Raw genomic sequence first — 27978 nt, forward strand, 5'->3', positions numbered from 1 at the left:
CAATAACACTCATATAAGGTGGTCGTAGTGAAATTAGTAAATTAGATTTATTTGCCAATTAAATATTGAAAAATAAAATATATATTTCAAATAACCCTTATTTTTTAAACAAGAGCGAAGTATTCAAATTCCGATAGCACAGTGCATCGATAGCTGAGCCCCTCTCTATCACGCGACCATCCCTAACCCCGCATAAGCTAAAAAAAAAAAAAAACATTCTATTCTTTCCTGCAAAAAAGGTATAATTTGGTAATTTACTATCTTAAAACGGGTGTAAAATGAGTTCGGCTCGTTTTGCGCGTTCCGGGCGCGTCCGCATCTGCATCCTGATGAGCATGTTCATCGTGCTCATCATGATGATTGTGATCTACCAAATGTCGCAGCACCAATTGGACGAGAGCCGCGCCTTCCAAGAGGGTCTCAGTGTCCAGATGCAATGTGAGTTATTATAGCCATGCTCCCTTCGATTAGGCCCACTCATTAGGTTTAAATCCACAGCTCTCAATGCCGAGAAACTGACCGCCGAGAAGAGGATGAGCCTGCTGCGCACGGAGAAGATGAGCCTGCAGGAGAAGTACGAGGGTCAGCTGGCGGAGGCTGTGCAAAAGCAGCAGGAAACGGAACGCTCCCTCCAGGAGAAGTTCGACGCCCAGGTGGAGAAGTACAAGGTGCTGGAGCAGAAGTACTCCGACCTGGAGGCCGAGTGCCTCCAGAGCAAGAAGAAACACATCGAGGATACGAACGCATTCGACCAGAAACTGCAGAAAGTGCTAGCCGATTTGCACAAGGACAAGGCCAGCAAGGAGCACGAGGTGGCTGCCTGGAAGGTAATCTTATTGGCTACTCTAGAATTCCCCCAATTATTCCCTTATTTTTTTCAGGAAAAACTGGACAAGCAGCAGCGCGAGGGAGAGCACAAGATCCACGCGCTGGAGGCCACAGTTGCGGAATTCAGGACCAACTGCAACTATGTGCCCAAGGTTCAGCCCGCCGAGGCCCCGGCCCATGGCCACCAGCAGCAGCAGCAGCTGAACAAGCCCGCCGACCAGATGCCCACCACACGCCACTCCAATGCCGCCCAGCTGGCGCACAGCATTGAAAAGCCACGCAACGAGAAGTCTTTCGATGCCCAAGTGCAAGTGAGTGAAGGCCTCTACAGGATCGGCGGCGGGGTAAATCTGCTAGCGACTAACCAAACAACCGCAGCTACTAACAACTCCACACTCAAGAGCAATGGTGACGGAATCCAGGAGCAGCTGCCTCTCCTGCCCTTCGCCGTGCGCAACAACCACAGCCTCATACTAAACTCTGTTGAAAACTTTCAGATTGTGCCCAAATCGCTCAATGAGAAGCAGCAGCAGCAGCAGGAGGAGCCTCAGCTGTCCGGCGGAGCCGTTTCTCCGCTAAGCGCTCCCCGCAAGAGCAGCACACAGTCTGCTGAGGGCGGTGCGGCTGCCAAGAAAGCAGGCAATGCTCCCAACGCTTCGGTGGCTCCAAAGGTGAGCAGCAGCAGCGGCCTTCCACCAGTCAAGCCGGACCGCAAACTGCCGGAAAACGTGGCTCCCATTCCGGACAACTTTGAGGACAAGGCGGACACCAAAGGCGACGGTGTCGATGTAGACACCGCTGCCGAGGAGCTGCCCAAGAACGAGAACAACAATCGTTACGCCAACGCTGTAAACGAGCTGGAGAGCAACAAGAACCTGGGTGTGGCACCCAAACCCCTGGAGGATTCGGGCGCCCACGAGGTCAAGGACGCGCTAAACGAGCCTAGCTTTAATTTACCCGCTGCTGGTGGCGGCCAGAACTTCTTTGATGGGGAGTTACCGGCTCCTGGTCCCGGGCCCGTGCCCGATGAGCCGGCCAAGCAGATGGCCGAGGCAGCCGGCGCAGGCGGAGGTGGCGAAGGTGACGACGACGACGATGTGGGCGATGTGGCCGTTAAGCAGCCGCAGCATCTTCTCGAATCAGACAATCTAAACAACGAAATTGTGGCTGATCAGGGCAAGGAGTTTGCCGAAGGCATCCATCTGGAAGATGCCATGGATGAAGATCAAGATGGTGAGTCTTTCTACTAATTTCAAATAGAAAATACTCACTAAACTTTTCTTTCAGAGGACGACTATTCCAATGTGGCGGCGCGCAAGAAGGGCGGCGAGGTTATTAGACATTAAGTTACCGAATTTTCTATTAATATTGAGCGGCATGTGTGCAAAAGGCTTAGAAAACCCTTTATATTAAAGCCGTGCTCAAGGATCCATAGATTTTAGGGATATGAAGTTCTGCAAACCAATCAATGAATTTGTAAGATAATTGGAGATTATAAATCGAAATCTATCCTGGGTTGAGCACGCCCTAAGCTATTTAGTTTATAAGTAAAATTAATCGTCATTTTGTTAATAGCAAATGAAAAAGAAAACACGAAAACTCGCAGGAAATACAATACTCTAAAATGGAAATGAGATTGAAGGCAGCTCCAGTTTAATGTTTCAACTGGAATTTATTTAAAATTAAGACTGGTTCGGTTCAGCTTTCCGTTGCTAAATCCTAAACCATTTCATTGCTAATTTCGCCAATCTCAAAAATATACTCTTGCGCTCTTCATCTGCGTACAATATTTCCTTGTACTTGGTTTTCTGTGATACAAATATCTCGCTTCACTGCATTTGCCTGTGTTTTTTGTCGCTGCCTCGACATTTTCCATTGGCATTCGAATTCCGTCAACTCATTTCGCTAGAGAATAGGTAGCCACATAAGATAGGAATGTACACTCGCCTAGCATTCGAAAACACACACAAACTTTATTGATAATAATAAACTTAAAACATAAATGTTAATTTCTCGAAACTGGCTAAATGAAAATTTAAGAGATGCCATAATTAAATTACGCGGCGAGCCTTAACTGTAAAACTGTAAATTAAAAGGAAATAAGGAATGACTTCACTGCGTGTGCGCCAGGATCCATGGGTGCACCATCACCTGGTCCAGCGGCAGGCGGTGCTGGGGATTGAGGACGAGCAGCTTGGAAATGAGGTGTGCGGCCGCCTTGGAGATGTGCTCCGGCAGCTTGTAGTCCACCTTGAGGATCTTCTTGTAGGTCTCGTCGTAGACCTTCGAGTAGAAGGGCGCGTGGCCGACCAACAGCTCGAAACAGAGCACTCCCAGGCTCCAGAGATCGACGTTTTTGGTGTGCGGCTTGCCCTGCACCATTTCCGGCGGCAGGTAGTCCACAGTGCCGCACAGCGTCATGCGCATGGAGTTGGGTTCGTGCACGGACCAGCCGAAGTCGGCGATCTTCAGGACGCCTTTGTGACCAAGCAGCAGATTCTCCGGCTTGATATCCCTGTGGATGATGTCGCGCTCGTGCAGATAGAGCAGCGCCGAGCACAAGGCATGAATGTACGTGGCCGACTGGCGCTCATCGAAGCGCTTTAGAGGCTGAGCCTGCAGGGCATTGAAGAGCGTTCCCTGTGGCGCGTACTCCAGTATCAAATAGATGCGCACATCGTCGTGAAAGTAGGCGTATAAGCGAAGGATATGCGGGTGGCGCAAATGCGACTGTATCTCGATCTCACGGCGCACCTGGTGCTCCACATTGGACTCGCCAATCTGGCGCTTGAAGAGCACTTTCAGGGCCACCACAAACTGGGATTCCTTTTCGCGCGCCAAGTAAACGTTGCCAAATTTGCCGCGTCCTAGTAGACGGCCAATGTCGAAGTTGTTTAGCTCCCAGGTTTTCTTGGGCTTCTGCGGCTGTCCATCTGCAGATTGGATTGGAGTTAATGATTGGGAATATATTATTTTGGATGAAGTACTTACCAGTCTTGGCTTTTTCCTTGTCGCTGGTGCTTCCGGAACTGCTGGCCACTGCAGCACTCGATTCTGTAGAGGATTCTGCGGCTGTAGCAGGGGATTTCGGTTTCGGAACGACTTCGGGTTTCTTTATAGGAGCCATTGGAGCGGGAGCCACAAACTCTGAGGTGGCCTTCTTAACGGGCGGCACCTGTGGCTTCTGGAACTTGCCAACTGCTGCGGGCACTGCGGAATTGGAGGCTACTAGACCTGGTTTATTAGGCGGACGCACGCCAGTCATCGCACTCCTGATCGCAGCTCCCGAAGATCCTGGCAAAGGCTTGCCGGCTGGAGCCACATTCTCACTGGTGGGCTATCGTACAGAAAGGCTTACAGGATCACAAGGATTTCAGAGGGTTTCTAGAGAATCTTATACCTTTTTGCCCAGCAGAAAGTTCTTTTTCTGCATGTTGAGGATGGCGGCTGACATTTCCGGCTTTCTCACCGGAGCATTTTCCTTGGGACGCAGCACATGGTCGGACGGATGGGACATGGCTAGACGGACACTGGACAACTAACAGATTGGATTGCAAATTTGGTCAGATAACAAAGGTAAAAGAAACTAATGGGTAAAACAGTCACGATTTCCCGGGTCCTGTGAAAATAAAATGCCGTTCGTTTGAATTGTGAAGCGGGCGTGTGCGCGATGGGGCGAATGGCAAAAGTGCGATAGTATCGGTTAGTGACGGCACCCCGTGACTTTTTAGTGTTGCTAGCCAGTCACAGTATTGTATTTATTTGGAGTTTAATTTTTGAAGCAATAATGTCGGAGAATATTCGAAATTTGATATTTGTTGGCGTATAAAATAGGTCGAATTAAAGATTAAGGTTTAATATGTTAACTATACATAAAAAAAATTAAATATAGATTGTTATTTCTTATTATCAAATAACTCCTTATTATATACGCACGCAATAAAAATAAATTAAATTACAAACTGAGTAATTTTTGAAATATTCCACGCATAAACATAAAAAGTGACTGCGAACCGGAACAGCTGTGAATGAACTTCCATCTCTAATAAGTTATAAACAAACTTTCAGGTTGATTTTTTAACGATATGCTGCAAAATCATGGAGACTACCGAGATTCACATTAATATAACCGCCCAGACATGCCGCGTCTGCCTGGAGACCCACGAGACCAATCTGTGCCTGCACGATGAGATCGAGTACAACGACCTGAGCATGGAGCTCTGGCAGCTCCTGGAATCCGTTTCCAAAGTTAAGGTGGGATCTATTTTATAGCAACTCTCTTGGCAGGGAATTATTATGTTTCTCCCTTTTACCAGTACTCATGGACGGATTCGAATCTGCCCATGCAGCTGTGCCAAAACTGCACCCGCCGGTTGATCAGTGCCTACGAGTTTATCCTGGAGGTGGAGAGCGCCCAGGAGACTTTGCAGAATCTTTACCGGCAGCAAAAGGAGGCTGCCAAGCCGGAGGAAGCCCATGTGGAAGTAGTGGAGCTGATTGGCCAGGGGAATGTAGTTGATATGGAAGAGTTTCTGCCCGCCACTTACGAGGAGCAGCAGGTGGAACTGGAGGACACTTCTGCACTTTTCCAGTCCGAGGCTGAAGGAGAGGCTTTCTACCAAGAGGAGGAGCTGCATCTTTTGGCAGAGGAAACGGAAGGCAAAGAGCCAACACACCAGCGACCTTCCCAGCTGGGCAGTCGTCTGAACCACTCGGATAACTTCATGTACAAGTGCGCCGTCTGTCCGCGTGTATTTGCCAAAAGCGAATCCCTTTCGCGGCACTTTTCGCACGCCCACCGGCTGACGGCGGACGTGGCCGCCTTGAAGCTGGCCAACGAGAGCAGCGGCACTGGTCTGCTGACCTGCGGCCACTGTCCGCGGACCTTCAAGCGCAAGGACACTCTGCGACGACACATGCAGGCCTTTCATCCCAGTGAAGCGGAGGAAACGCCGGAAAACTCTGCGAGGAAAAGGATTGCCAAGCGGCGAGATTGTCCCTATTGTGGCCTCAGCTTTCCCGTGTCCAGCTTAACCATCCACATTCGTCGTCATACCGGCGAGAATCCCTATAAATGCGACCAGTGCGAAAAGGCCTTTCCGCGCAGCCAGGATCTTAGTTTGCACAGGCGTCAGCATACTGGAGAGCGGCCCAGTGAGTGCAAGATCTGCTCCAAGAAGTTCATCTCGCAAAACAAGCTGGCGCGGCACATGCGACTGCATACGGGTCAGCGGCCCTACTCCTGCGACAGGTGCAGCAAGAGCTTTGTGCAGTCCAACGATTTGAAGATTCACATGCGGCGGCACACTGGCGAGCGACCCTACCGGTGTGGAGTGTGCGGCGAGAGCTTCGTCTGCGGCTCGCACCTGAATATCCATCGCAACCGAAAGGGTCACCTCGAGCCGGTGATTCCGGGCGGTGGAACTGGAACCGAGGGCGCCTTCCCGCCGGATCCTTATGTAAACGCACGGGTCAGCAAGCGACGGGCGGAGGATATTGAGCGGATGCGCCTGAAACGAATTCCTGGGGATCAACTGCAGCAGCAGGAGCAACATCAGGAGGTGCCGCCAAACCCGGAGATGCCTGCCATGGCATACAGATGTGGTGTCTGCGAGCAGAACTTCAAGAGCGGAGCCCTACTCACCATCCATCGCAATAAAATGAGCCACTACGAGATCGGGAGAATCTACGAAGATCCCTATGGGGAAAAGCAGAAACCGCTGGAAGCGTAGTTTTAGTAAAAATGTATTTATTTTTAACTTCTAGTATAACACTACAAAGTAATGTAGTAAAAATCGCGACTAACTTACTCCTAGACTTTTTTTCTTATTATTAAATAATTTAATTAAGCTTTAAAAACATAAAAAACAAAATCTTACTGTTGGCATAAACTATTCTTACATAAATAAATCTGGGATATATTAATTTGGCTGACTTATGCTGCTATTTAAATTTAAAGTGGGGTTTAAACTTTAAATGCTGACTCTTAACAGAACTGTTATAGGTGGCGTGTTAATAAACGCTTGTATGTTAGCTAACATTTTAGTGACACATCGATAGCAAAGTTATCGGCGTCATGCTCGGCGTCTCTGCCAATGTAAGAACGTTTCTGTTAGTTAACATCGACTTTAGTGATGTGAAATCATTGATAGTCCCCATCGATAGCGACTATCAAAACATCGATAAAACGAGGGACGTTTCAACCAAGTTCCCCAGCCCTTCCTCTTCCTCTTCCTCTTCCTCTTCGTTTTCAACCAGCAAATTGACTGGTTCAGCGCTGCTCAAAATAAAAAGATTTGAATACCTCGACCAGGGAAATTGCTAAATAATGGTGAGAATGGCGTTATCAAATCACACTCTACTATTGTGGATAGTTGGCAAGGGCTAACGTTCCCCTTTTGCCACGAAATCGCCGCACACGTGTGATGGCCGCTCAACATAACCCCACTTAACCCGTGTTTCCGCCAAATCCGCAGGCTGCTGCACCCAAGGATATTGAGAAGCCCCATGGCGGCGATTCTGCCTCCGTGCACCGCATCCGCATCACCCTGACCTCCAGGAACGTGCGCTCGCTGGAGAACGTGTGCCGCGACCTGATCAACGGTGCCAAGAACCAGAACCTGCGCGTCAAGGTGAGAGATCCGCATCCTCGAGGATGCAATCTGCCATAGCATTTACCTGGAGGCTTTGCGTGCCCTCACTACGCTTAGCCTAGTCATTAATAAATGCTAGAGAAACTGCCTGAGTCGGACACTATTCTCGCGCTAATTACTCCAGTGCGGGAATATCACATGGCTCGGGCTACAAGACCTCCAAAGAGTAAGGAGCTCCTTACTAATTCTTGTATTTTATTCCATTTTCCAGGGCCCCGTGCGCATGCCGACCAAGACCCTGCGCATCACCACCCGTAAGACTCCTTGCGGTGAGGGTTCCAAGACCTGGGATCGCTTCCAGGTGGGTTTCACTATATATATATACTATTTAATGGACAGATCTGATATCGTGGTTGGGCAAACTATTAGTCTTTCCACAGTATCTGTACGATTTGCCCAGAAAAAACGTGTTCTCATAGTCCACTTTGTTGGTATTCCTCACAATTTGGCTCTCCGAATTCGACAAAATAATTATGTAGTGAACTGAAATCATTGGACGGATCTGATATCGTGGTTGGGGATTTTACCTATCTTTCCACAGTATCTGTATGATCTGCCCAGAAAAAACGTATTCTCATAGTCCACTTTGTTTATAATCTTCACAATTTGGCTCTCCGACTTCGACAAGAATATTTAAAAACGATGCATCATGGCAAAACCACTCAATCTTCTATTTGTTACTTACATTTCCATAAAACTCTTATTTTTCCAGATGAGAATCCACAAGCGCATCATCGACTTGCACTCGCCCTCCGAGATCGTCAAGAAGATCACCTCGATCAACATCGAGCCCGGCGTAGAGGTTGAGGTCACCATCGCCAACTAAGATCGGCGGATGCCACTTTTTTACACCTCGAAAAGTCTGGCGTACAAATAAAAACCAAGAACTTTTCCCAAAACACATTTGGCCAGCTTTATTGTGCGGAAACTATTTTACTGGAATGTTTAGTTAAATGTAAGAATGGAGTGCTTTTTCTAATAGTAATCTGGAACTGGGGCGCAGGCAATCTTCACGAAGTCTGCATACCGCACAGTGCTATTGTTGTTGACATTGGCCTCCCGGAAAATGTTGTCCACCTCGCGCATGGACAGACCCTCGCCCCAATTCTGGAGGAGATTGCGCAGCTGCCTGGCCGAGATGGTTCCCTTGTTCTGGGGATCGGCTGCCTTGAAGGCGGCAATCACCTCGTCCGGCAGACTCTCCACCTTGGAGTGCTGGTGCATAATGTCCAGGAAGTCGGCGAAGCTCATCTTTCCGTTCTTCTGCTTCAGGTAGGAAACCAGTTCTTGGATGGTCGGCGAGAGACCCAGTGAACGCATGATAACCTGATAATATGACGAAATTTTTACCATTATTATGAGTTCCGTTTTTTTTTTTGGGTGAGAGTCCCACTTACCGTTAGTTCGTCCAAATTGTTGATTTGCCCCGAACGGGCGAACAGATAAAAACATTCACGGAACTCTGGGGGTTAAAGATAAGAAATGTTTTCGGAATGAAATCATCAATGAGACGTTAGGTATACTTACCATCAATATCCTGTTCCTTGAAGTAGCGAGCCTGAAAATATAGTTGGAAAAGTTAGTTAGAAAGTTGCATAAATACAAAATGGTTAATGAGGGCAGTCGAGTGGAAAGTGCAGTTATAAAGAAAGAAAGAAAGCATTTTCTTGTTACAAGTGGTTGTTATGATCTTTCTATTACTCACCATATTTAAGGATTTCTTATTGCACTTGCACTTAACAGAAAACAATAAATAAATAAAGTAAACAATATAATAAATAAATTAAACGAAACGTAGAAATCAAACAGGTAGCAGTTCAGTGTGACCAGAAATCGGTGTGACCCGTCGACAGTTGAAACTAAAAACCACCGTTAGCAATACCGCGAATTTAAATTTTTTAAACAGATTTTTTAATTTTATTTATTACAAGCTAATAAAAAAAAATACAAAATAGAATAGAAGTTAAATCTTTTTAATACTCGTGACTAGAAAATGGTTAAATAACTATTGTATCCCGGTTTTTGAAATTCCAATATTGGGCTATTAGTACTTCCTTTTTAACTTGCTAGCGCAAAGTTAAATAAAGTTTTAAATTGACTTCAGCATTTCTACATACAAACTTGATCACTTGATCTTAACTCACTTCGTAACCAGGCGTTATTGCACCGTGATCATGTGTTCTTCAATCTGGCATTTATCAAATTTCAAGTAACGGTCACACTTTGGGCGTGTTTGTAAAGTAAATTAATAAAGTAAAATAGTTAATAAGTCATTGAATTGAGCCATATTTTTAGCCCATTAGCGATGGGGGCGTCCAACAACACCACGAAATGTGCCCTCTACCTGTCCGTGTTCTCCGTTCTCCTGTTTGTCATCGCGTTTTCCACGCCCTATTGGCTAGTGACTGATGGCCGTTTACAAAACCCACGATTTACGAACCTGGGTCTCTGGGAGGTTTGCTTCCAGCAGTTCCAGGACATACACAGATTCTACGACAACCGCTTCAACGGATGCATGTGGGTCTTTGAAGAGGAGTACTACATCATACACGACTTTCTGCTGCCCGGATTCTACATAGCCGTTCAGTTCTTCGCCACACTGTGCCTGGTCATGTGCATCATCATAGTGCCACTCACTATAGCCTTTCTTCGCACCTCTCGCTCTGATGATCGGTATATGGTGCTGCTGCTGGCCATCGGATCCTGCCAGGTTGTGGGCTCAGTTCTCGGATTCATTGCCGTTGTGATTTTCGGCGCTAAAGGAGATTCCCGCGACTGGATGCCCGGCTGGCAGAACAACGACATGGGCTGGTCATTTGCCTTGGGCGTGGTTGGAGCTGTGCTCCTCATGCCGGCCGGAGTACTCAACATGGTGGAGGCACGGCGCGAAAGGTACAAGCGACTGAACGAGATTAGCAACCGGGAGGTCAGTGAATACGGAGACGACTACTATCAGGAACAGGCAAAGGAGGCAGCTATGCCGTCTACTTCGGCGCAATCCTATTTTGCACCTGAACCCAGTCGTCCACGGCGTCCTCAACCAGGAGTTACTCCAACTGCGCCTCCACATGGAGGAATTCAAACAGATATATAACACTAAGAAGCCTATAAAGCATCCATACAACTTATTCTCCGTCCAATTACAAAATAGGTTTTCCAATTTCTATAAAGCCTAAAAAGCTAATGATGCACTCATACAACTTCCTCTCCGTCCAATTACAAAATAGCTTTTCGAATATTTTAAAATTTGTACGTATTTGTGTAAAATAACCTGATCATTCTACAAAACTGACGAATAATGCCTATACAAAGGGTAGTTAAAAGGAGATATAGCACTAAAATGCATATACTTTTCTCTATCCAGTTAGAAAATAAGCTTTTGAATACTATCGAATCTCTACATATCAACATTTCTGTAAGATAACCTAATCATTCCAGAAAAACTACAAATAGTGCCTTTAAAAAGTGTAGTTCAAAAGCGATCTTTAAACAAACGAACTCTCGATATAAATCCGATATTTTTAACCCTGTACCAACGACTTTTTATATATGTATTTATTACCGATTAAATAAACATTTCCAATTACCAAACAAAAAACACAATTTCATGTTAGACTTTAAAATGTATTTAGCTTGCGACACAATTACACAAGTCAGAGCACACTGTTGTATTTAAATATTAAAACAACATCATTTAGTTATTGTACAATAAAAAATATCTGCTTCCCTTTGCATACAAAAAATCTGAAACTGCACCTGATGATCTTAAAAACTAAGTACGTCCTCATCAAACAAGAAGTTATAGTATAGTATATATGCGTGCGAGCCCCGGACGGCACCGCTCCAAATGATTTTGTGAACATCAAAACTAAGAAGTATAACTTAAAGAAGCAATAGGCTAATAATTTGTGTCCAAATGTTGTAGATAGTCGAAATATTAGTTGTATTTTTCTGTGTGGGTTAGGTCTGTAGTTGGATAGTTAAAGGGCTCCCTTAGCGTTTCCGTCTCATATACACAAACTCGTAGGCATAAGTACGTCGGCACCAGTCGCTTTCTGGCTAATGCACGTTGATGATGGACTCACGGCCCTTTCCGACGCCCACCCAGCGCACGGGCACGCTGAGCTCGCTCTCCAGGAACCGCACATAGCTCTGGGCGTTCTCCGGCAGCTCCTTGAAGTTGCGGATATGCTCGGTGGATGTCTGCCAGCCGGGCAGCACGGCGTACTCCACCTCGATGCTTCCCAGTTCGGCAATGGTGCCTGGGAAGTGGTCGAGCTTCTCGCCGCTGGGCTTCTTGTACGCCACCGCCACCTTGATCTCGGGCAGCGTGTCGAGAATGTCCAACTTGGTGAGACAGATGCAAGTGTAGCCGTTGACCAGCGAGGTGTACTTCAGCAGCGGAATGTCCAGCCAGCCGCAGCGGCGCTTTCGCTTGGTGGTGACCCCGATCTCGAAGCCGCGCGTCTGCAGCAGGTCGCCAATTTCCTGGATTAGAAGAGAAAATGATAAGCAAAGTATTTTGGAGGGAGTTAACAAATCAACCACTCACATTCAGCTGCTCGGTGGGGAAGGGCCCGTCGCCGACTCGTGTCGTATAGGCCTTGACCACGCCAATCACCTCGCCAATTGTCTGCGGGGGCAGACCCAAACCGGTGAGAACCCCGCCAATGCTGCAGTTGCTGCTCGTCACATACGGATACGTGCCGAAGTCAATGTCCAGCATGGCCGCGTTGGCGCCCTCGACCAGGATCGTCTTGCCGTTGCGCAGGGCGGTGTGCAGGAAGCAAATGGTGTCCTTGACATAGGGACGCACCTTGTCCGCGTAGTCCTTGTAGCGGGCCAGCTCCGCCTCCACGTCCACGTTAATCGATGGGAACAGGCGCACGTGCGTGGCCACAATCGACTTGAACCTAATTGGGGGGCGGGGATTTAAAGAGGGCGGTTAGAATCTGGGTTCCCCGAGTTCCCCGGGCACATCAACTCCTCTCACTTGTCGCTAAACAGGTTGAAGTCGCCGAGCAGCTCGCCCACTCGGATGCCATTGCGGGTGGCCTTGCTGGAGTAGGCCGGACCAATGCCCTTCTTGGTGGTGCCGAGCGACTTGCCGCCCTTCTCGGCCTCCTGCATGCCATCCACATGCTGGTGGAAGTCGAACACCAGGTGGGCACGGTCCGAGATGATCAGACGGTTCTCCAGATGCTGCAGCCCCTTGGCCTCGTTCTTCAGCACCTCGTCGAACAGCGAGGGCAGGTGGATGACGACGCCGTTGCCTGTAAATGTCAAGCCAAAATCGTTTTAGTATTCGTTCTTATTTCGGGGGATTTCCCCATCTGCAGAGCAGTGCATTAAATGAGTAATAAATAACCAGACGACTGCAGTTGGGTGTCATGCGATTGCAAAGGCAGTGTGATTTACGTAAGAGGGGGTTCCCAAATTGGGTTCTGCAATTTTATAGCAATTCATTTCGGTAATTGACATTTAAAATAATAATATTTTAGATTCACTCTTTCAACTTCTTATTACCAAAAAAGTCTAATCCTAACATAGTCCTAAATACAATATTCTTTTCTATCATCTGGTTAAGAATTTCTCAACTGCGCATATGAAATTTTAGATTTTCTTCAAACTCCGGTACTTTGAAGAGTTTGCCTTGGTTATCATCTGTGATTTTTTTTAAATTTTTTGGTGTCCATTTAGGGGCGCTTTGCATTTTTGAAGTTAAGCACTTAAAAAATGTTCTCAAACTTCAAATTAGTATATCTCGAGAACCGCTTAGAAGAACAACGGGTAACTTTACACGTTTTTAAATGTGTACTGTAAAAAAATGTGTACTTTAAAAATTTTTTGTTGTCCAATAAGTATGAATTTTAATTATTTGAAATTTTTTATCGCGGTTTTGAATGTCTTCTTCATCCTATAAAAGAAACTTAACTATCCAAAATTGTCCATCTCATAACCAACTTAGATCTATAATTAAGATAGTAGCTTCAATGTCTTTTAATTAATTTAGGGTTTATAAAAAATATAGAACCTATAACTTAAAGTGATAAACTGATATCGAGGTCTGAAATTCCCCAGAATTTTTTTGTGTTGCGTTTAAAAGCTTTTATAACCGTTCTTCGTTAATCACCTAGAATTAATTTTCAATACATGGACTTTCTTTAAGGGTCCCTATAAAAAGTTATCAAGATAAGGGGTTATTGGTTTAACTTTAAAGTCACTTAAGAACGGCTAGACAAATCGAAAGGCTTGGCTACTTTAAAAGGCTGATATCTAAATCGGGGAAAGACATTGTTTCATAACAAACAGGCAAGTTGACGGAATGGAACCAATTTGGAAATCATAATGCCAAGGCACGCGAGGCGACTCAGCGAACGGGGTCGTTTGGAATTGAGCTCCCAGCGGCTGGGAAATTAAAAATAATAAGTTAATTGCCTGATTAGAATTATTTTCCGCTACATGTGAGCCTGAGTGTGTCTGTGGTTGAGTGTCATAAACGATATCTAAAAGGCAAAAGCTCTCGGGGAATTGTTATGGGGTTTCGTCGTCGCTGACTATCTCACAAATTAGTCTTGTGACAAGCGATGACAGTGCGGATTGGGTTGTTGCTCTGGACAAACAGTGTCACCCACACCCAACCGCACACCCTACTTGCAACATCGATTAAACTTTGACAAAGTTGCGAAAATATTGACAAACAAGCGACCTTGGCGGTGACAGTCGGTGACGTCACTCTGGCACTGGCTGACACAAAGGTAATATACATGCATATAAAAACTCTGATTTAATTAATCTCAATTGCTTATCTACAGAAATAGAACAGAGAAAACCTTTCATTTTCATGGGCATGCAGCGTAACAAAGTCGAAAAACAGACCAACTGACCCGCAAGCCAATGTCAATGATGCACTAAATCTTGCCAGAAATTCCTCGCCTACATCTGCCTTTGTATATGCACATATATCGGAATAAATATATAGCTGCATATATGTTTGCTCGATACGTTCAATTTCAGTTTGCCGCAGAGAGAGTCAAAACTAAAAGCAAAACAAACGACCTATACTGTATGCGAAAATTCTGTATATATATTTAAATTTCAAATCAAGAAAACAAAAGTGGAATGGCGTAAAGGAAAGGAATCGCTTTCTTATTTTCATTGACAAACCTAACTATATATTTTACTTATCAAAATATAAAGTTTACTGGCTGAAGCTCAGTAGATTTAAAATCTTCATTTGGAAACGATTGGGGTCACCTTTTGAAAAATCATTACTAAGAACGCAATGTAAAAATTTAAAGGCTGTATTATCATTACTTCTATCTATAAGCCTATATTACAATGAAAATATCTGTACATATTTTAAATTTAAATCAAAAATCATGAAATCAAAATGGGAAGACGCCTGCTTACTTTCATTGATACATATTCATCTCTATAGAGTCTATAGTATAGAACCGCTGTTTTTGCTTGCATCGATCCTTGCAGATCCTGGCTATATTTTCCAGGTCCAGGCTCTCAACTTACCGATGACGGAAACGCACTTCTCGTTCACAACTCCACTGGGCAGGAGATGAAAGTCGAACTCCGTGCCATTGGCCACCACAGTGTGTCCAGCATTATTGCCGCCCTGCGGAGAGAACAGATTGAAAAATGAGCACTACATTTCCCAGATATGTATACAAATAGGTATAGGTGTTGATATACAAAATTAGCATTATTTGTTTTGCTTTTGCCTGTTCGGTGGCAGAGAAGAAAAACAAAGCTTGTGTGAAAAATAAATAAATAATATAGGTATATTTTGCAAATTGAAAAGCACAGAGCCCATCGAAAGGGGAATTATATGCATGTATTTGTCCCACGTGCCCACAAATATCAAATGACAATAAACGAAAACGTTTCCACATATACAGATAACTATAACGACTGTATCACGTAAGCACTCGAGAAATTTAATGTGTTTTTCCTTTTCATTTTGGCAACTGTACAAAAAATGTCTACATTTTGCTAATCTAACAAAATTTGTTTTCTATATTATACATATACACTGTAAGGTGAATACGAAAAAAAAATGATTAGCGGCAGAAGGAGAGTGAAAATTCTGGAACCTTCACAAATCATTGCTAAAAACCAAAAACAAGATAATCAAAATGTTTACGCGGTGCCAAGGAGAGGGCTTATAGCTTTTAGCCCGTGATAAGATACTGGGAAATGGCGAGATCGCAATCGAGGGTTCCTAAGTTCCTAGGTTCCCGGTTCCAGTTCCCGTCCGTGGCCTTTCGCGACGCAATATGCGGAATTCAGAATAGAGAATAGAGAGTATTGTGTACAGCATACATATAATGTCGTAATCGGATTCGCCGTAGGGGCGTGTCAGTCGTGTGACTCAGTGCGATAATCAACTGGGGATGTTATTATATAAGGGGGCGCACTGATAAGACCTCTTCGAGTCTGCTGAGCCACTTTGATGGATAGAGCCTCCTCTCGGCGGCATATCGTCCATTGAACTGCGTAGGTGGTTCTGAGAAATCAACAAGTTGCTCGCCATAAACAATCCATTAATAACACGCAATGCCCTAATCCCCACGGATGTTTGAATAGCCTGCCCGGCGTTCTGGAAAATATGGCTCGTCGGAAAGTCAGTGATTCTGCACTGGTTGCATTTCCACAGGTTCTACGACCAAGTCTCCAAGTTTCTGGTGAATGATGTTGGCGGTTATGTAAACTTGGCGGTTCGTCGGGCGAGCAGCACAGATGTGTGAAACAGGGACGGGAATAGGAATTAACGTCAGCCGCGAAAGAGACGGCGATTCAGGCGGGAAAGAGACGCCCAGCACCAGTGACGAATTTTGCTGCGCCAGCATTGTTGGCAGACTTGCTGACGGAATAATAGTGGTGTTGGCAGAAATAGCTAAAGATCCCAGTGCGATTTGGGTGTATTAAGGTAGTGGGACTAACCCTACTTGGAAAAGTTTGTAGAAAAAGGTGGTAAACCCTATTGTTATGATACTGCAACTGAGGTCTATCAGTCAACAAAAGTGTAAGCATTAAAAAAATGTTCAAAATTTAAATTTAACAAAAATTAAGTTAATTTGAAGTCATTAAGTCGTGAAAAACAAATGATTTTATGTGAATTTTTAATTCAAACAACATAACTGAAAAAATTCAAATAATAGCTTAAACTGTCGTTAAGAATATAATCGAAACCATTCCAAAAACCTATATTTTAAAAGTTCGTAAGTAAGTTCCTGAGTTGGTATACACAATTACATAATGTAATGAATCGGAGTTCTATCTCAAGGTAAGCAAAAAATGTTTGGGTTTAAAATACGTTCGCATGAAAAGGCCTTTGTTTACTAAAACATTTCTTTGAATGATAATTTCTCTACTGAATGTAGGAATATAGGTTTTCTAAAACCTTATCTGATCTTGGCTTACGGCACCTGCTGCATCTGGCTAGTTCCTGACCTCCGGAACAAGCCAGATGCGGCGTGAAAACCGCTGCGCGGGCAGCACTGCGGCATACACACCAGCACATGGGTGGTGGGAGGGAAGGGGGGATAGGCGCACACATGCGCGCTCGGCACGAACACTTGGACAAACAGGCCCACGGACGGACTTGGACACACACAGACGCAGCCACATGGCGGGATGGCAGAATTGATAAATACAAATGGGAAAGCATGCGGCGGCGGCCGAAAAGAGCGATAGTGTGTAGTTGGGTTGGAAAAAGGTGGCTCATCTGGTGAAATACGCAGATGCTGGGTGGCTGGCCGGGATGTCCTTGGGCAAGGATATCCGAGCGATATCAGTGCCTCTTGATTGTCCCCCCTCTCGGCGGTTATGCCATGTTCTCACCTGACACCTGCACACAATGTCCACATCGGAGGCCAGCATGTCCACCACTTTGCCCTTGCCCTCGTCGCCCCACTGGGCGCCCAGGACGACGTCCACCTTGGACTTGTACATCTTGGTGCGGCCCTGGTGCAGCTGCTCGTAGTGCGTGCCGTTGGTGGCTGACATTTCCCCGGAGCGGAGCAGAACGGATCAGATCGGATGGGAGCGGATCGGAGCACGGAACGCGGGTCTCGGTCTCGGATCTCGGGCACTCGGAAGTCGAAGTCTGGTCTTTCGCGAACACGTTGTGATTATTCTCTGCTGGCTGCGCTCCACCAGCGTTTGGCTATAAAACAAACCGAGGGCGGCCTGGCGCGGGCGGACGGTCCTACTGCGCGCGGGAATTGCGCCGGTCCGTCGCGAGGGTAACACTAAACGCGTTGCGTGGGTGGGTTAGACGGTCATATTTAAAATGTAAGATATATTTTATAGGCTTTCTTTTTAGTTTTCTAATTATTTAAGCAGTGGTAGCGACATATTTCCCATCAAGCTTTTATATAAGTGGGAATTTATTAAAAACTAGATATATTAAATTTCAAAAGCTATGACCTAGTTTGAATTATTATTAAGACCACATTTAAAGATTTATTATATTTATACTAAATATTAGGTGTTAAATTTGAATACGTAATGATGACACCCTTTTTGAGTTATATCTGGTCCTATTCGCTGTTATCCAGAATATACTTGCTTAATTTGCATAGATTCCTCAATTAATTGACCGATCACATAATAATTACAAAATACAATAAATAAACATTTAATAAAAACGGTTTTTTGAATATGATTATGGATAGTTATTCAATATCCATATTCATATTCAAAAAACCGTTTTTAAACCGTTTCCGATTTTATGGTAACACAAAATGATATTGCGGTCATACTCAGAAACCAGCTGTTTGCAACCGCATTATTTTGTTTACCTCATTATATTTGACCATGTCGGAAGCCGAAGAAAAGTGTCATTTGTGAGTAATTAATAAGCATTTTATATAATAACTTGCTAAACTATCTAATCACCGTCAGCTGTCGAGAAGTGCCCTTCAAGTACTCCTGCCCCAAATGCAATGCGCTCTACTGCAGTGTGGGATGCTACAAGTCCAAGGAGCACCTCAAATGCTCTGAGGAATTCTACAAATCCTGCATTCAGGACGAACTGTCCGGAGCCACGGTAACGCAGGAGAGCCAGGAGGACGTGAGGAAAATATACGACATACTAAAAAGGATGCGGGAATCGGAAGGAGGCTTCAACCCGCAGGACTTTGATACAGATGGCTTGGAAAATCCCTTGGATTCGGACGGCGGCGAGGAAGGAGAACCAGAAGAAGATGATGGGGAAGAGAACGGCTTTGAAGCAGAAGATCCACTGGAAGAAGAGCTTGAAGAAGACATAGCAGCTCGACTTAAAGGCGTCGATATCAACGATGCGGATGAGGTTTGGAGCCGGCTCACCACGGAGGAGCAGGAGGAGTTCCAGAAACTAATCACGAACGGCGACATCATGAAGCTCATGCCGGACTACAAGCCCTGGTGGAACAAGCCGAAGAACTCCAAGATAGTGGTTATTCCCACGCCCGAAGAGGCTGCCAAAAAGGAGAGCTCTGCCCCTGAAATATATGCGAATATTGCCAAGTTCTCGGACATTTGCAAAAAGACTCCTTCGCCGTGCCTGCACTTCAATCTGTGGAACATCCTGAGCGCCTACGCATGCGTGGCTCGCTTCTTTGGCGGCGAACAGAGAACCAATGCCAGTGAAGCGGTGGCCCATCTTGTGAATCTCAGCGCCACCTTGAAGTATGGCACCAACTTCGAGGATGCCGAGGACGCTATTGTCTCAGTCGAGATGGAGGCCATCACCACGGGCAATGGTCCTGCGGGTGCCGCAGCCGTGGGAAGTGCGGGAGCAGGAGCGAATTTCCTCGTGGAAAGCCGCGAGCAACTGCAGCAGGATGCCCGCCAGTTGATGGCCACCAGGGACCACAAATTGGCCGCCCTGAGCGATGTTCTCCACCTCCTACAGCAGACAAAGGCCATGAGCCGGCGAAAGAATCCGCAGGAAGCCGAGTTCCAGAAACTATTCGCCCTGGCCAGCGGAAGTGTTGAGCTGGATCGCACGAAGCTGGCGCAGCTGGTGCGCAAGATCGAGTTCATGCTGTCGTATGTGGCGCGGGAAGAGGTCCTCTGAGATTTCTGTCAAAATATAAAATTCCAAATTCCATATACTTGTGTTTTTCCTCCTGGGTTTTATCCTGAAAAATGGAAGCGATGTTCGACCTTATGATGCAGCCTTTTTTGCATCTCTTCGTAAGTAGCAAGATAAATGTTTGAATTTGTGAGAACTGTTCAAAAAATAAATCAAGTTCTCTAGAATTTATTTATAGACTAAAAAGTAAAAAAGGAATTAGTTTTAAGATCGAATTAATTTCTACTTTTGTTATTAATTAAATGTTATAAAAAGTGAGTTTATGACTTCTTTTTTTGCATATCCAGAATAAAGAATTTAAAAATAATTTTATTTTTATGGTTTGTCGGTTTTGCCCCACCCCCATCTACATTTGAACAATAAATATGCAATGGCAAATGGTCACCCTAATATTTAAATTAATTATTTGTCCCTGCTAAAAAGAAAAACAACTAATTGATTTATTTTATATGTCAGTTTCCGTTAATAAATAAATTAAAAACATAACGCCCCTTATAAATTAATTTAAATTTAATTAAATCTTGATATATTTTCGTTATTTCGTGCTAAGTATTTTTCTACTCGCCGCTCGGTATATTGTAACGGACCCCGCACGGTCATACTACACATAGTTTTTTTAGTTTTTGGCGATTCCAGACACACACTCGAGTTGTAGTGCTTTTTTACGCTATTTTGTTATTTGGTAGGTGGTCGCCCTAGCTCGGAGTAGGCTGCCAAAAAAGACACAAACGGGGATTATTTACCAACGACTCAAAATGCAACGCAGCAGCAGCAAAAGCAAGAACGAAAGCGATCGCAATTTAGAACATTTCGTGTAAACGCGTTTGGGTGTAGCGGAATTTCGCTTCGCAGTGTGTGTGTGTGCGCCCCGAGAGTGTGTGCCTGTGTGCGTGTCGGTGTGCGTCTGGCAACAACAAAATCCAATCGGCCAGCAAGTGCTCTTCGTACGCTTCGCCTGCTAAAAATTAGTGCAAAGCAACCCATTTTAATCGTAGCACTAGCACCCTAGAACCTTATGTAAGGTGTACTGGAAAACGATGCAAATATTTACAGTTAAACGGCGGGGAGACAAGTTCAATCTCAAAGATAAACGAGTTTCCTAGAGGTGGGATGGATTGGGCAGGGGCATGGGGAGGGGGGTTTTCTTATCGCTCTCAAGTGTGCGACGTGTTAGTTTAGGTGTGCGTGAGTCTGCGGGCGAGTGTGTGTGTGAGCCGTAAAGTTGCTTATCTATCTCCACAAATATGCGAAGTATGCGTCAACCTGTTTGTAAACTTTCTGTTGGCCATTTCCACTCACGAAACACGAAAATCGCAAGGAGCCGCGACTTTGCATTGCTTATTTATAGCCGATGATGAGGAAAACCCGTAAGCGCATCGTATATTCGGATGACGCCCAAATCAAGTCAACCCAAGATTCCAGATTCCAAACTCGACTCACCACCAGTCGTCATTAATCGCCGAGAGTCATTGTGTGGCGGTGATTAAATTCCAGCTACTATTATTATGTATATATGTATGTATATGTTTATTGTACATATAACCGGTCAATGTCTGCTGATAACATAACGGTTATACGGTAATGCGGGTGTGTGAGTGGAACTTAAAGCGCCTGCATTGTTTACAAACAGCTGATGCAGGGAAACTCCTCTGATAAGATACCCTGTTTTCCCACCGGAAAGTACAAAAAATAATACCCTACACATAGAGAAAAGACTGATAAGATACGATAAGAAATTTGATTATTTTGGGACCAGATAACAGAATGTCAAAGCATATCTTAACTATATTTTTATCATTTCAATTTGATTTTTATAAATCATTTAAATATACAAACATTCAGGAAAACTTCTCTGATAAGATAGGAAACTTCCCTGTGGAAAGCCAAAAGCATAAAAATGATATAATATATAGACGGTTTAAAAATAATTGACGGTTTTCTAAGATAATCTACTGATAAAAGAAAGAAAAGAGTATAGAAAGAATAAATAGCATGAGTAGCCAAAATATCTTATTATTTACATTTTAAAATGATATCCAGATCAAGGTGATAATTTGTGTGCACTATAGGTTTCACAATGAGTCAGGGGTGATAAGTCCAGTCTTTATCAATGGGGACACTCGGCAAAACCCACAAGAAATACGGTCGCTGATAAAGTTCCAATAATTAAAGTTCTGACTGTTGCATCAATGTCCAGGAATTTCTTAATCGAATCAAATTAGGCAAACAATTAATTTACTCGGCGCTTGACTCGTTTTGGTGTACATAAGTAGTATATTGTTTAACAAACGATTTGTTTAACCAAGATAAACACTACGAAAATACAAGTTTGCGTATAAACAAAGAGCCTTTTTTGTTGCTGCTCTTACTGCTGCTGCTGCTGTGTGGATGTTGTTTATGGCGACAGCGTCTATTTACGTAACCGAAACTCATATTTTATGATTACTGCGCTTAAGCTCCGCATGTGTGTGATTGATTAATATCGATTGGAACCCACAGGAAATGTCCCACCACAGCGATGATCAGCTCCTGCAGGCTGGAAGCGATTCCTTCTGGGAGCCAGGAAACTATAAACGCACCACCAAGCGGATCGAAGATGGATACAAGTGAGTGGATAATCCCCAGGGAGTCTTCATGCATAGAGAAAAACGTATTATATCTGTTAGGTCATCCAAATTTCGTCATAATATGTTAAAAAACTTTTGGTCGTTTAACGTTTGTAGAATACCAAATGATCGTATTTAACTTTGAGTAGGTCATGAAATACCATCATATTGTATTGAATAACAATATCTTTTAAAGAAAATAAAACTGTTTATTTATATAAGCTGATTGTACGTAAACGTAATCTACCTATGATATCATGTTTGCCATTGATTTGTTCTCGAGAGATATTTAAATTATAAATTATTTACATTTAATGACCAAGTTGATGACCAAGTTTTTCTCTGTGCACGAGCACTCGGATCGCTGGGTCATTGCCAGCTGAATCCATCGGAACTCGAACCCAAACCCAAAACAAAACCGGTTTGCATTATTATGATTTTTGTCTCATTTCACCCGCAGACTCTGCAATGACCTACAGCAACTGATACAGGAGCGTGCCGAAATCGAGAAGGGATATGCGAAAAGCTTGCGCACTTGGTCAAAGAAATGGGGTGAACTCATTGAGAAAGGTGAGTGGGTTGTTGTTGCTTGGTGATTGGTGGTCATGAGGCAACATCTGTCATGTAAGCCTGCTATTTGTTAACACATTCATTCACGGGCTTGAAGCCCAGTGGAGCATCAAGTGACCCGCTCACGTTGAATTCCCACCACTTATTTGGCCCACTGGCTGTTCTTATTTTCCACATTCTGTACATCATTCTGAGCATTGTTGTTGCCGTTGTGCGATAAGTGGCTTAAGCTATTAATGGTTTTTTTTTTACGTTTTTCGTTACCTCGTTTTTTGTCGGTTGTACTCAGCAAAAGCTTTGCACTGTGGTTCAAAATTGCCGGCCCAATTTATTAAAATATGCTAATGAGCAAGGAAAGCAAAGTGTTTAGATTAACCAATGTAAACATTTGTTCAAACGCACACGGAAGTGCCAAAAAGAGATACTTAATAAAAGATAAAATACATCTAAGTAAACAATAGGATTTTCCTTAGATTTTCTATTTTATTTTTTGATATTTAGGAATTTTTTTTTAATTACAATTGAGTACTTGTGACTTTAAGCTCCATAAATACCTACTTCTCCTATTCTTGATAAGAAACCTATTTTTAAACCGTTTGTGTGAGTTCTCCTCTTTTTTTGGCACTGTTTTTCTTGGTTTGACTGGCGCTCAATAGTCCATTCCTATTCCTTATTTATGGAATTGAGTCTCTGACCATTTTTGGCGGATGTCCGGCACAGTGTGCGCGCTTCTTCGTGAAATGAAATCGAGTACAGCGCTTGCAAAGTTGGAAACCGCTTTGCCTCATTGCTGCTGCTGCTGTTTCTATAGCTGCTATTTTCTGTGACCGCCTCTGCACGGAATTCTCAGTGTCCACTTTCACAGTAACCAGCAATGGGCAATTGCAAAAGCGACTACCACTTCCTCTGCCTCCTCTTTCTGTATTTTCTTAGCTGGCCAACGTATTTGTGCGGAATTTGCCTAGCTGCGTCTGGGCCAAAGATACAGATACGAGAATTCAGAATACAGATATACAGATAGATAGACTGCGAGACTGAGAGGCAGAAGCGCTGGCCAGTGGCCCATTGCCCATTGCCCGGCACCAAAGCAAACCGGCACCAAAGCGTCGCTTGAAATGGTTTCAAAAATCAATGCGACGGGAAAAATAGAACGAGTTATTTCTGTGCTAAGCGTCTCAATTTCTATATATCTTTGTCTGTGTGTCTTGGCAGGGGGAATTGGGAATAGTGAGTCGTTAGGCAAACGAGTTTCGTGCACTGCCAATTATAAGACGAGCATCATATCAATTTTGATTGCGGTGTGCTAGCGCCCAATAAAAGCCCAATAAAAAATGCCAAAAATGTGCGATGTTCCTCGATCGCGTAGCACCCATACAAGCGCTCATTCCACCGAGCATACTATATTTGCCATACCTATAGCTTTGGCTACAAATATATCTTGCGGCTGCGGCTGATTAGATAAACCCAGTGCCCGAGGGGCCCACGATGACGTCAGCGGCAGACAGCTCGACTTGGCGACACGCTTGTAATCTGTTGTTAATTGAGAATCGCTATAAGAGATATATAACCGATACTTGATTTGTTCCAGGGCCGGAATACGGAACCACGGAGGCGGCCTGGAAGGGCGTGCTGACCGAATCGGAGCGCATCTCCGACGTTCACATGAAGATCAAGGATAACCTGTGCAACGATGTCAACAGCCAGATTAAGACGTGGCAGAAGGAGAACTACCACCACACGCTCATGCAGATCAAGGAGCGCAAGGACCTCGAGGATCTGTTCAAGAAGGCCCAAAAGCCCTGGGCCAAGCTGCTGGCCAAGGTCGAAAAGGCCAAGGCGGATTACCACTCGGCCTGCAAGACGGAGCGCAGTGCTACCAACCAGGAGCGCAATGCCAATGCCGACAGCTCGTTGTCGCCGGATCAGGTAGGAAAATTTCTCAATATTAAGAAAAGTATATATATTATGGATTCTGACTAGAGGTGTTCGAATGTTAATATTAGGAAAGTATATTCTAGATTATTTAATAATAATATTTAAATAATATTTATCTGACGAGGTTCCTTATTTCATTGTCAATAAGTAAATTTACTGCATAGTTAAAGTTGTCGGATATTCATATTAACTATAAATTAGTTTTTGACATGGTTTCGAAAATGTAACCGACTCATTTTATCGAGTCACATACAATAAAGTTTAAGTCCCAATATCTGTTAACATTTTGCGTTAATTTATGAGTTTTTAGAAGTTTTATCGGCTTTCTTACGAAGCTCAAAAATATATGTATTTAAAAATCATCTTTATATAATCTATTTTAGAATAATTAAAACGAAAATTCCATAAAAAGTGATTATAGTTTACTACAAACAAAACTTATACATTTAAAAGAATCTTAAATTTCAATTAATTTATAATTCTTTGATTTATTTCCATTTAACAGGTGAAGAAAATGCACGATCGAGTGCAAAAGACCAAAGATCAAGTGCAAAAGTGCCGCGAGAAGTACGAGCAGGCGATTGCCGAAATCACCAAATACAATTCGGTGTACATTGAGGACATGACATCCGTGTTTGATAAGTGCCAAACCTTCGAGAAGACGCGGCTGCAGTTCTTCAAAGAAATCCTGTTCAACGTGCACTCCTGTCTTGACCTCACCAAAGTGCAAAGGTACGAAATTCATAACGATTCGATTTTAAAGTACCCATTATTAATACCCATTTTTCCCTATAGCCTGCCCCAAATCTACGAAGAGTTCTCCCACACGATCAACAATGCAGACCAGCAGAAAGACCTGAAATGGTGGTCGAACAATCATGGTATTAACATGGCCATGAACTGGCCATCATTTGTGGTGAGTTTGCTGTTATACACTAAAGCACAGAGCAGCCCCTAATGGAACTTCCGCTTTGTTAACAGGAATACACGGAGGAGTTCCGTGACATTGCCAAGGGCAACAAATCAAAAGAGGCACTGCCGGCAGCACCCATCACGCTCATCAATCAGCGACCTGTGGCCGAGGATGTGCACGTAAGCAGGTTGATTGCTGAGTAATTAAAATATCAGACTGAGCTCCGAGTTCTTTAGCAGGAATACCCCCAGACAAACAGCCTGAAGAAGAACACCAGCACCTTGAGTAGTGTCAGCAGCAGAGCGAGTGTGAAGAGCGAAGTAGCGACCACGCAATCCTCAGCCACCGCATCGGAAGCCAAAACATCGGCAGCAGTTGCCGGCACTGCGACAGCAACGGCAGCAGCGGCCACGGCGGCAGCAGCGGCATCCAATCGCAATTCGAGCGTAACGTAAGTTGAAACAGTTTGTATTGTTTTGAATTACACTCGGACTGACTATCTGACTTTCTGGCTGGCCCAGAGACACGTCGCGTTGAATGCGCTCATTTTCATTGAACTAATTGATTTCAATTTGTATACACACAGCAACGGCAACGGCAAAGTCGATGCAAATCCGTTCGACGAGGAGGAGGAGTGGGACGAGGGCGACAACGTGCTGGTGGACAACGGTGAGCCGGGCGTGCCGGTCAAAGCGCTGTACGATTACGAGGGCGCTGAAAGTGATGAGCTCACATTCAAGCAAGGTGTGTGGAAGCCCTCCATATGATAATCTCGAATGGTCACCGCTCACCGCTCATTTCACCCCTTTGCTTGCACTCTTCGCTCTTTCAGGTGATGTTTTCGAGAAGCTCGAAGATGAAGACGAACAAGGCTGGTGCAAGGGACGCATGAATGGGCGCGTCGGCCTGTATCCGGCCAACTATGTGGAGACCGCGTAAGCCGGCGAGGCGGAATAGTGGAAGTCGTTAAGCAGATATATATACATACAAGCAGATACGTATATGTAGCATTACAGCGAGGTTAGAGACGCATTACGGATTGCGTATACAGTAAATGAGTCGTTGATGAAAATATTACCATACATATGTATTAGAAATTGTTATGAGCAATCGCTCGCACTATGAGTATCCCGATAGTGCGGCATCTGAGAGGCATTGGGCATCTAATCTTCTTACGGGCTATTGATGCACCGTTGGCGATACCGATCAACCAACCAACCAACCTACCAATCAACTCACCAACAGTAGCAATGCGGCCGTTAGCAGGCCGATACGAACATACAGATATGTAACAGATAACTTAGCGAAAAGTCGTCAACAGAACAATAAGTGTAAACGTCAATGTATGAAATGACATTACAAATTAAATGTATTATGTAATTTATGCTATGTATAACAAACTGAAACTGAAATTATGTATTTTTTGCCACGATGCGGCCGCAATTTTACTCCCTCTCTGTGCCGTAAACCTTTTTTGTGGTCAACCGGGGGGCGCAACGTAATCTTTGGCGTATTTAGATATTGTACATGCATAGCATTTGTAATGCGTTTCTTGAACATTTTATTATTTATGAAGTTTTGTGTATACATACGTATTGGATTATGTATACTGTAAATGTACATTTTTAAATGACTTAAATTATTGAAATAAAACTTAAAAACCCGATTTCTTACAGCTTGTTTTGGGTCCAATTTTGATGTGAACTGACGACGTACCAATGTTCGTTTCTTACTTTCCTATATGTGCTAAATTTATTATTGTGAAGTATTATTATTAAATCAATAGGTGAAGAAGGAAAGGCTCTTTCAAATGATGAACTCTCGAGCTTGTGAATGAAATAGACTTCTATTTCAATAACATTTTACTTGAAGTCTGTAGTATGCTTTTGGGGTTGCAAATTAAATAAAATTTATTCATGATGAGAGTTTGCCAACGCTGACATAGTTAAAGGTCAAAGGTCAGCACTTATTGTTAAGGGCGTTTTAATATTACTTCCTTGGTGAGCAAAGGCAGCGAAATTCATTGATAAGAATGCAATTCTTTACCTGCACGATCAATCGTTTCAACCTTAAAGATTCACTGTACATGCCCTAAGCGGAAATGAAAACGTAATGATGCATATGACTCTTTAAGTATTTCGCTTCATTCTATTTACCCTTATTCGTAATTTTAATCTTTCATTTTGCATGCACTTCAATATGCCCGATAGAATTACTACAAATGAAATGCAGATAGTTCTAATTTATTGTGGAACGTTGTTAATATTAATATTTTGAACATTATATTAAAGAAAATATTATTTTTTAAATAGTTGAATTTTCAGTATTTTAAAAACAATTAATCTTATTTAGCATGGTATTATTTTTTTTAAC

The 27978-nt window shown here is 43.9% G+C and overlaps 9 protein-coding genes across 13 annotated transcripts; 6 read left to right on the forward strand and 3 right to left on the reverse strand.

Moving 5' to 3' along the window:
* Positions 1-164: 164 nt before the first annotated feature.
* On the forward strand, positions 165-2837 carry LOC108057203 (calponin homology domain-containing protein DDB_G0272472). Of its 3 annotated transcripts, none has more exons than XM_017141368.3 (5): positions 166-438; positions 499-827; positions 882-1172; positions 1326-2061; positions 2116-2837. In XM_017141368.3, exons 1-5 carry the CDS (start codon positions 279-281, stop codon positions 2172-2174), a joined length of 1575 nt encoding a protein of 524 aa, XP_016996857.2. In that variant the 5' UTR covers positions 166-278; the 3' UTR covers positions 2175-2837. The 3 variants fall into 3 exon arrangements, with proteins under 3 accessions (XP_016996856.2, XP_016996857.2, XP_070072758.1); XM_070216657.1 differs by having other exon boundaries at positions 882-1139; XM_017141367.3 differs by having other exon boundaries at positions 165-438; positions 882-2061.
* Positions 2782-4593, reverse strand: aurA (aurora A). Its single transcript, XM_017141370.3, has 3 exons — positions 4229-4593; positions 3820-4165; positions 2782-3761 (listed from the first exon to the last, which is right to left on the reverse strand). Exons 1-3 carry the CDS (start codon positions 4343-4345, stop codon positions 2941-2943), a joined length of 1284 nt encoding a protein of 427 aa, XP_016996859.2. The 5' UTR covers positions 4346-4593; the 3' UTR covers positions 2782-2940.
* A 269-nt stretch (positions 4594-4862) lies between these two features.
* On the forward strand, positions 4863-6707 carry LOC108057166 (zinc finger protein 25). Its single transcript, XM_017141318.3, has 2 exons — positions 4863-5082; positions 5145-6707. Exons 1-2 carry the CDS (start codon positions 4927-4929, stop codon positions 6558-6560), a joined length of 1572 nt encoding a protein of 523 aa, XP_016996807.2. The 5' UTR covers positions 4863-4926; the 3' UTR covers positions 6561-6707.
* A 295-nt stretch (positions 6708-7002) lies between these two features.
* RpS20 (ribosomal protein S20) lies at positions 7003-8384 on the forward strand. Its single transcript, XM_017141346.3, has 4 exons — positions 7003-7159; positions 7305-7460; positions 7693-7782; positions 8194-8384. The coding sequence occupies exons 1-4, from the start codon at positions 7157-7159 to the stop codon at positions 8305-8307; spliced, it is 363 nt and encodes a 120-aa protein (XP_016996835.1). The 5' UTR covers positions 7003-7156; the 3' UTR covers positions 8308-8384.
* LOC108057189 (calmodulin-like protein 4) lies at positions 8370-9342 on the reverse strand. Its single transcript, XM_017141345.3, has 4 exons — positions 9187-9342; positions 9009-9039; positions 8879-8943; positions 8370-8807 (listed from the first exon to the last, which is right to left on the reverse strand). The coding sequence occupies exons 1-4, from the start codon at positions 9187-9189 to the stop codon at positions 8457-8459; spliced, it is 450 nt and encodes a 149-aa protein (XP_016996834.3). The 5' UTR covers positions 9190-9342; the 3' UTR covers positions 8370-8456.
* A 268-nt stretch (positions 9343-9610) lies between these two features.
* On the forward strand, positions 9611-11084 carry kune (kune-kune). The gene is made up of 2 exons (XM_044394200.2): positions 9611-9721; positions 9777-11084. Exon 2 carries the CDS (start codon positions 9787-9789, stop codon positions 10573-10575), a length of 789 nt encoding a protein of 262 aa, XP_044250135.1. The 5' UTR covers positions 9611-9721; positions 9777-9786; the 3' UTR covers positions 10576-11084.
* Adss (adenylosuccinate synthetase) lies at positions 11085-17668 on the reverse strand. The gene is made up of 5 exons (XM_017141342.3): positions 17340-17668; positions 15009-15111; positions 12475-12754; positions 12034-12394; positions 11085-11969 (listed from the first exon to the last, which is right to left on the reverse strand). The coding sequence occupies exons 1-5, from the start codon at positions 17502-17504 to the stop codon at positions 11541-11543; spliced, it is 1338 nt and encodes a 445-aa protein (XP_016996831.1). The 5' UTR covers positions 17505-17668; the 3' UTR covers positions 11085-11540.
* A 598-nt stretch (positions 17669-18266) lies between these two features.
* On the forward strand, positions 18267-19596 carry LOC108057187 (zinc finger HIT domain-containing protein 2). Its single transcript, XM_017141343.3, has 2 exons — positions 18267-18346; positions 18405-19596. The coding sequence occupies exons 1-2, from the start codon at positions 18318-18320 to the stop codon at positions 19561-19563; spliced, it is 1188 nt and encodes a 395-aa protein (XP_016996832.2). The 5' UTR covers positions 18267-18317; the 3' UTR covers positions 19564-19596.
* Positions 19548-27271, forward strand: Synd (protein kinase C and casein kinase substrate in neurons protein Synd). 3 transcript variants are annotated; one of them, XM_070217323.1, is made up of 10 exons: positions 19548-19682; positions 22081-22187; positions 22648-22757; positions 24346-24683; positions 25198-25424; positions 25488-25608; positions 25674-25784; positions 25842-26056; positions 26192-26349; positions 26438-27271. In XM_070217323.1, exons 1-10 carry the CDS (start codon positions 19635-19637, stop codon positions 26542-26544), a joined length of 1542 nt encoding a protein of 513 aa, XP_070073424.1. In that variant the 5' UTR covers positions 19548-19634; the 3' UTR covers positions 26545-27271. The 3 variants fall into 3 exon arrangements, with proteins under 3 accessions (XP_070073424.1, XP_070073425.1, XP_016996873.2); XM_070217324.1 differs by having other exon boundaries at positions 19553-19682; positions 25845-26056; XM_017141384.3 differs by lacking the exon at positions 19548-19682 and adding an exon at positions 20150-20263.
* Positions 27272-27978: the final 707 nt, after the last annotated feature.

The sequence above is a fragment of the Drosophila takahashii genome, chromosome 3R (assembly GCF_030179915.1).
Source record: "Drosophila takahashii strain IR98-3 E-12201 chromosome 3R, DtakHiC1v2, whole genome shotgun sequence".
Taxonomy (NCBI): Eukaryota; Metazoa; Arthropoda; class Insecta; order Diptera; family Drosophilidae; genus Drosophila; species Drosophila takahashii.